The 7,958-nt window shown below is 40.0% G+C and overlaps 1 protein-coding gene across 1 annotated transcript; it reads right to left on the bottom strand.

Moving 5' to 3' along the window:
• Positions 1–3,812: 3,812 nt before the first annotated feature.
• On the bottom strand, positions 3,813–4,458 carry LOC113215439 (uncharacterized). Its single transcript, XM_026435067.2, has 2 exons — positions 4,209–4,458; positions 3,813–4,108 (listed from the first exon to the last, which is right to left on the bottom strand). The coding sequence occupies exons 1-2, from the start codon at positions 4,225–4,227 to the stop codon at positions 3,813–3,815; spliced, it is 315 nt and encodes a 104-aa protein (XP_026290852.2). The 5' UTR covers positions 4,228–4,458.
• Between the last annotated feature and the right edge of the window lie 3,500 nt (positions 4,459–7,958).

Genomic DNA, 7,958 nt, shown 5'->3' with positions numbered 1-7,958 from the left:
GACGCTTTGAGGCAATGTACGCACTGCATCGTCGAATAAGGAATGTTGCGAGAACTACTGCGGTAACTTTGCCTAATCGTAGTATCTTAGACTAAGTGTCTACCACCTTAATTCACCGAAAATCGTGCGACGTTCGCATACGCTATAGTGGCTTCTACGTTGCCCGGTGATCTGGGGACCACCATAACGTATTCATGCTGCGGCTGCATAGCCGCAACGTGTTCATGTTTGTCGGGTAGGAGAATGAATAATTGTAACACACTAAAAAAAAATGTAGTAGCTAAAATAATTAGAGGATCTGGGTTTGCAAACAGGCAAAAACTTGAACTGTCTGAAACCCCAAGTACTCACAAAAAAAAAGGAGAAGAAAGGTGGGAACAAGGGAAAAAAAAGGCACATCAAGATGCACCATGACGCAGAGGAACTTCAGCAGGCTTCAGGAATCAACGACCAACGCAGACAACAGTCGCCGATGGATCAGATATGCAACATTTTCCAAAAATAAAAGCTAAGTATTCGTAACATCCTAGAGGTTAATAAGAGTTTAACAGGTTTAGACTAAAAGGATAGGACTAGTTGGTAGGCGACACCAAGGGCTTACAATCTGAGCCCTAGGAGAACGTCCAGAAAGTATGACAAATACTGTCCCAGGATTATTTGTGTGTTACAGGTTCCCTGCAACACCTTTCCCAACAGCAAGTCAACATCAAGATTAATTTTGAATTTAAAGGCATGGAACTCCGTGGTTGATCTCCTGAATGGGGTTTAAACTACTGTTAATAGAAAGTTAATGGTGGTCCCGGCAAGGAATCATACTAATGCGTTGCTACACGCTAGGAGGGAAGTCAATTTCTTTTTGTTTGCACACTGAGCCAGACTAGTAGGTTTGAATAAGCCGTAGGTTTGCGCAAGGTGGAAGTCAACAGGATTAGTTAAGTTGATTAGTAGTTAAATTATTTGAAAACATTGAAATTGTTTAAAGTTAGAAGCTCTATTGATTGTATAAGTAAGATGAGCTGTTAAGAGGGAGGTTCTGAAAAGAGGGAGTAGTTTAGTATTGTCATCAGTCAAACATAACCTAACAAAAGGGCAACATAACCTAACCTGGTTAGAGCAGAACACATCCAGTCACGGCCTTAGTGATCACTATGGTAGCGACATCTACAGTCTACAACCCTAACTAGAACCATTTAATTGTTTTACGATCGCCTTTGTTCTTCCCTTTGTTATGCCAAACACTGAATAAATAGAGGTGCGAGCCAGGAGCTCGTCGCCATTCTCCACTCATGTGATCTGTTAATCACACTGATTTGGCTCCCGTACCCCAATACTATACAGTATCATGAAATCCAATAGTTCTTTTTTTCTCACTTTACTCCCCCCCCCTCTCCCCTGTAAGAAAATGTTACTACAACTGTATTTTAGTTTCTCAAAATAAATATTTGCATCTGCCACCTCCTACATCCTTTCTAACTACATTGTTAGCACCAGTCATTCCAAGAAAATTCAGAGGAATACCTGTGCTATCACACACACTTCTCCTGTAGGAGTTCAAATTGCTCTTTTATAATGAAATGCATAGATTACTTCTTTCTTTAAATAACTGTGTTGCTTGACTGGCAAACTATAACATTTGTGATTATTAACACTACCTCTAACCTCTCCTTTACTGAAATGCTGAGTAGCCTCTTACATTTGAGGATTTTTTTCAAAATATATTGAATGATAAAAGCCAAAGCAAAAACTTTTTTTTTGTGTGTTTTTTTAAAGCTATCTGGTTATACTATTTTGCTTGAAACTATGTGCTGAGCTTTTTGTATGTTTCTTTAGGCTACTTTTCAACCATTAAATTTACTAATGCGAGAGGCTACCTTATGATTCACTGCAAATATTTTCACCAATGTACCCGCACCATAAGGATTACACCATACTCCTCAGACAACTAAACCACTGAACTGCCGCCACTTCGTACTGTTGCCCAACCATCAGGTAACAGTATGACTAGAAAATCTTACCTCTTCAGCCTGTCAATTTTCTCTATATCTTTAGGGAATGTTGTAAAGGGTTTTAGTGATATAAAAAAAAAGTGTGAGTTTTTGTGTGTTTATTGAAAAAAAAAAGACAAATACAACTTTGATGATACTATTCCCCCGTAGAATCCTGAAACAAATGAAACAGTGAAATGTTAAAAACTGCACCCCCAAGGAAAACAAAAGCTAAGTAACGTTATCAACATATTCTTTGAAATAGAAACGGGGAAAGTTCTGAGGTCGTGGCTCATGCTCTAATCAAAAGGTTAGTGTAGAAATAGACTTGGAATCTGATTTAAAAAGGTATAGCAAAATATTGCTGTCAAGAGAAAAAAGTACAAATGCTTTCTTACAGATGCCAATCAGGTGAAATGGCAACAAGTTCAGTTGATCATAACCCTAACCTGAATCTGCACAATTTATAAGAAATGTGGAAAAGGTGATACGGGCATCAGCACTGCGTCACTTCGTAACGAGTACTATCAACTAAGACTTGATTTCAAGTAAATTGAGGCCAAAGTTAGAAATAACACAGTTTAGCAATGTTTTCTATAATGAGCTAGAGATGACGTGAGGAACAAACGGAGCACGTAAGCAGGGAGAATAACAAGAAAGGACTTTGTACAGTAGTGGTACGTTTCGCCAGGATTTGCGAAACGATCCTTACCGTAAAATTCTGGTAGGGAACAAATACGCCCAACCAAACACTCAGCTTCGACGACGTACACCTCACGCCTCACACGGCCTCACTTCTCTTGACGCTCGCAATGTAGCAGAAGCGCCGGCAGCGCCGTAACCCAACGCGGAGAAGACTGGCAATGACAGTGGCGATTACACGGCGGTAATTACTGAACATGGCTTTTACTCATTTTCCTTGATAGAAAAAGATATCTGATAAAAACAGTAAATTCTAAATTTGGCAAGGTTTTAAGACAAATTCATTGACATCAAATATACTGGGAGTAATGGCCTAGTTTCTTAATAATCTTTGTTTTTAGGAAGAGGTAATTTCACTGAATGGCCGAAGGCAGAGATGTTCTAAAATTTTATAATTAGTAAAAATACATATTAGAGTGCAACTTTAGAGCACCTTACGGGTTCAGCGTCTTCTTTAGGCCCTATATAACATTTCTGTGCACACACATGACGACCTCTTCACAGTTGAATCGAAGAATGTGACATGTTTGTTGCCGCCGTCGTTGGCATCAGAGTGTGTGAGGAATTTTAGGGACAAAATGTATTAATTTTGTTTAGCTAGAAGCGAAGGTTCTGACAACTTGTTCTTCTCAGTTTTGAATGCTTGAACGCTCAACTACTGAGAAAAAATACTGGTACCGATTGTCACCAAAACTAACAAACTAAAAAGACCTGATCGGCGAGGGGGGCGACTTGGGGACACACCACGGGGGAAGTTTGCGACGGCAATAGGGTGTTCCAGGCTATCTAAAACGGAAGTGAAAAAGAACAAACTCACTGACTTATCTGTTTCCGCATGTTCTGTATGAGAATTTACCACGGTAGTTTGATCCGATTCTAACCTCTCAAATATGGAGGGGAGCTCGAAACTGATCTGGCAGTTTTCCATGCTAGAAAGGCCGAAGTGGCACGTGATCAGAACGACCAATCAGAGCCATTACGGAAATAGAAAAGTCAGTGAGTTTGTTCTTTTTCACTTCCGTTTTAAATAGCCTGGAACACCCTATTTCCATTGTTAAATTGAACAAATAATCATGGGACCGGTATTGTGTCATGTTACTAAGTAAGGCAGTCCCGCAGGTTACATCAGACGGCGATCTTGTAGAGCAAAAACACGACCAGGACAGGTGTGTGTACATTTTTCTGACATGCACCCATATGGGCAGTGGCTGTACCTTGCAAATTCGAAGCTGTTGGAGTTACGCCTTTGGCTGCTGATGGAGTGATGCCTTTGGCTTCTGATGGAGTGACGCCTTTGGACCGAACCTCAAGCTCATCAGCAGGGGATGATGGTGGCGATCGTACTGGTGATAAGATGAGTGGGCTTGAGGCTGGTGAATGGGTTGAAGGACTACCAGGTCCAAAGAGGTTATCATTGTTACCTGGATTTCATGGCAAATTAAAACAAATTAAATTCAAAATAAATAATCACAAGAAAAGCATGGCAACAGGCAAGGAGAGTAGGAGAAACAAAACATGTACCTCCATTTAGTTTGAGCATCTTAAGAGGTCTCTCATCATCGTCTCCGAAATGCTGGTCCTGACTATAGAAAGAAGTTTGCCTCCTGCTTCGCTTTCCATCACTAGCCCCAACATCGTCATCATTGACATCACTCGTGAACGCTGCCTTATCAGCTAAAGACTTTGCAGAGGCCAGAGTTTCTGCAAAGTACAGCAAGATTAATAATGAAAGCTCCTAAACTTGAGTCTCAAACAATTCAGATGTAGATGTACACCAGACCACGTCTCGCGTAACAGGTTTCGCGATATGTCACGAAACACTGTTACGCTGCGACGAGCCTGGCATACATTTATCTTGGCCTGCGGCGCTGACACCCGAGTCAGGTAGTAGCAATATGTACACAAAGATACGGGCCTTCAGCCCATCACTTCGACTAAATATGCAGGGTTGTACATTTTATCGCTTATTTTCGTCAAGAATACCCTCTAGCGCCTCAACGGTTTGAGCTAGAGCGAAACGGACAACATTTTCGTCCGTGGGCATCTACTTTGACGGTTTACCCCTTAGGAACGCATAAAAAAATATTTGATAAAAATACATTTTGCGACCTGTAGTTTTTGATTTTTTTAAAATCCAATTTTTGAGCTACAATGCTCATTTTTGAACTCGATCCGTCTTTTTGAGGCACAAAACGACCCTGAAAATCCCAGGTCGCTGGCTCAATTCGTTTTCGAGTTTTTGTGCGGACAGATACACAGACAGACAGACAGACAGAAAAAGATTTTTCCGACCAGACGGAGTAATAGGCTTCGCTAATCGCTCAGCCAACAAAATGTGAAAACGCGAACTCTTTTGAAGGTCTTCCAGCTATCCTTAGGGCGTTTCTTTTGCACAACATAATCCATGACTGTTGATTCTTTGGGCGGCCACAAACATTTCTTCGCCCTGAAATGATCTTTTTCATCATCATCAACACTGACTTCGACATTGCGAAGCCAGCTGACCAGAGCTAGAGCTGTCACATGATCGTTCCCCACTAGGAGTTCCACAACAGCATACTGAAACAACCAGATCAAAATGATAAATAAAGGGAGCGCCACTCATTACATAAAGCAAGAAAAAACAGATTGTATTGATTACAACAGATAATGCTGCCCCAAACTAACTTCCTCTCTGAACATGTACCAGAGACTCAAATAGAGTAGGGACAATGTTCGAAATAGCATTTCAGTTATACGAAGATTTTAATCACCGCGTATCAAATGCGATGATCAAATATAGTTATGACCATAGTGGAATAGGGGATACGATCACTCGTGGCCGTCGGATAACAGTTCAAACAAGAAGCGTATCCTAACCTTACCCGGACCACCACACTGATCACGGAAAGACCTAAAGTGGCAATAGATCTAGGGCGCTAACCGCAGAGATAACTAATCAGGCATGCAAGCAATGCAAACGTAACATGATTGACTTTCTTCTCAGTCTCGACAGTGGAATGAAACTAACACAATAAATGATCGGAGGACGAGAAACTTACCGGCTTGCCCTCTGCTTGCGGCGGAAGTTCTGAAGCATCTTGACCTCGATCTTGACTCGACATTTTTCAACACGAATCGGCACACCACACAAAAACACAAGAGACTTGGAGTAAATCCAAATCAGCTGTTCTGTCAGGTGGGCCAGGTTCCACAACGATTCACCAAAATTTTCTAACGTACGAATTTTTAAGAGAAATTCAACGACAGAGCTACCAACCTTAAAGCAACAAAGAACTTTGGGATCCCGGGCCGTGCACCGAACTCGCGTTTACTACCTGTAGACACAACATTTAGTTATTCCCATTCGATTTTCTCTATTCTTAAAAGTTTTAACCTAAGTTTCAATCGATGATTTCCAAAAGCAATTTCATTTTATGGGACGACAACTTGGGCGAGGCCGAAGCACTGGACGACCTCAAAAGTCAATGACGCATCTTGTGAAAATAGTAGTATAGTTCTCTCACATTATTTTTGTTGTTTTAAACGTCGGTTTTTAGTTAAAATAGACTTGAGAAATGTAGTGATACGAACAACGACAGGGAATCCATTCCTTCTGTTCAGCAACCGCGTCATTCTTCACCTTCTTGACTAGCGTAGTGACTGAACGAACACATGTTCTAACCTCCTCGATAATGCTTGAGCCTGTTCAAAGTTCATTGGTCTGCTGAGAAAGACGTGGGTAAGTTAACATTATAATAGATGATCACGCTACAGGCGGGACTCTTGCTTGGCCTGACATGCCTACTGCTTTTGACTCTGTCTAAATTTGTCACTAGTTCTGACCTTCTGTCATCCTGGGTGGACTAGTTTTACTTAGACTTAGCTGACTAGGTTTTGTAGTTCTGTTCTGTCGGCTTGCTTCTTATAATCTCCGTGCCTTGATGTATGTTTTTATTTTGTTTGTTTCAGATTCGATGTATACAGCATTGATGATCGATCAGTATTGATAAATTTTATGATGAATTTAAACTGTTAAGAATGTGTTTTAATGCACTTTTAACGCTTGGTAAGTTCAAGTGGTCTTGTCTGTTTCCTGTTTCTGTTTTATCTGTTGACTGCTTTTGTCAAGCCCCGTTTTTTTTATTGTTTTGATTGTTTGTTTCAGATTTGATGTATTCAGATATATTTTATCAAGTTTATTATAAATTTGAACTAGTTTGAATGTGTTAACATTCTCGAACCTTATTAATCTTAGGTCCATCAACATGTCGCATCAAGTAAGTATTACAGATCTTCTCTTGCAAATCTTTTCCCATTGACAATTATTTTATGAGTTTGCTTTCTCATTTTCAGAACGTAAGAATTCAAAATAGTATGTGGAAACGCTGTAAGCGTAAGGCTTCCAAGTATGTTGAACATCTCTTTGACGATGACGATGATCCAATACAATTAGTTGATGTAACTGACTGCAATAATGATTTCATCACATCTGCGAAACATCCGGCTCTGGATAATTCCTATCTGTCACTTTTAACTCCTATTGACCAAGTTCCACATTGTGCTGGAACTGGAACCTCTGAAGCTTCATTTGAGCAAGAAGATCATAGTTGCGAGGTACAGTCTCTTTATCTTGAAGAGGGGGAAGAGGAAGAGGAGGATCTCTTTTATGATTGTGACCATCATGAAAATGATATTGATTTTGATAATGATCTTGATAATGATCTGGGTCATCCTTTTGCTCCTCAAGAGTTATCTGATCTAAGATCTTTATTTAATGACCCTGAAGATTGTAATCATGGCAGTGAATTGAAATCAGACCTGATTCTTTGGTCTTTAGAATATAAGATCGGTCGTAATGCTCTTACTGGCCTGTTGCACATTCTCCGCAAGCACAATCATCCTCATCTTCCATCAAGTTCCAAAACGCTTCTAAAAACTCCTCGGAGCACAGTTAAAATGTTCAAAAGACTTGGAACTGGTCTTTTCTGGTACTATGGTATCCTTGTAAATTTAATACCTAGACTTACTGAAAAAAAATTAAGTACTTTAAATGGAAATGTGATTGAAATTGACATTTTTGCTGATGGTGTAACACCATATAAAAGTGTTAAAACTGTTTTGTGGCCAATTTGTGGTTGCATGAAAGATATTTTTATTATTGCTGGTGTGGGCAGTCAATCTAATCTTGCCTTGTTCTTAGAAGATTTGATTAGAGAAGCTAATGAGCTTATGTCAGGCTTCACCGATCTTGGTTACCATTTAAAATTGGTTATTAGAAATCTTATTGCT

Source organism: Frankliniella occidentalis, unplaced genomic scaffold (assembly GCF_000697945.3).
Source record: "Frankliniella occidentalis isolate FOCC.00 unplaced genomic scaffold, Focc_3.1 Scaffold27, whole genome shotgun sequence".
Taxonomy (NCBI): domain Eukaryota; kingdom Metazoa; phylum Arthropoda; class Insecta; order Thysanoptera; family Thripidae; genus Frankliniella; species Frankliniella occidentalis.
The sequence above is the reverse complement of the archived record's forward strand: the minus strand, read 5'-3'. Positions and strand labels throughout refer to the sequence as shown.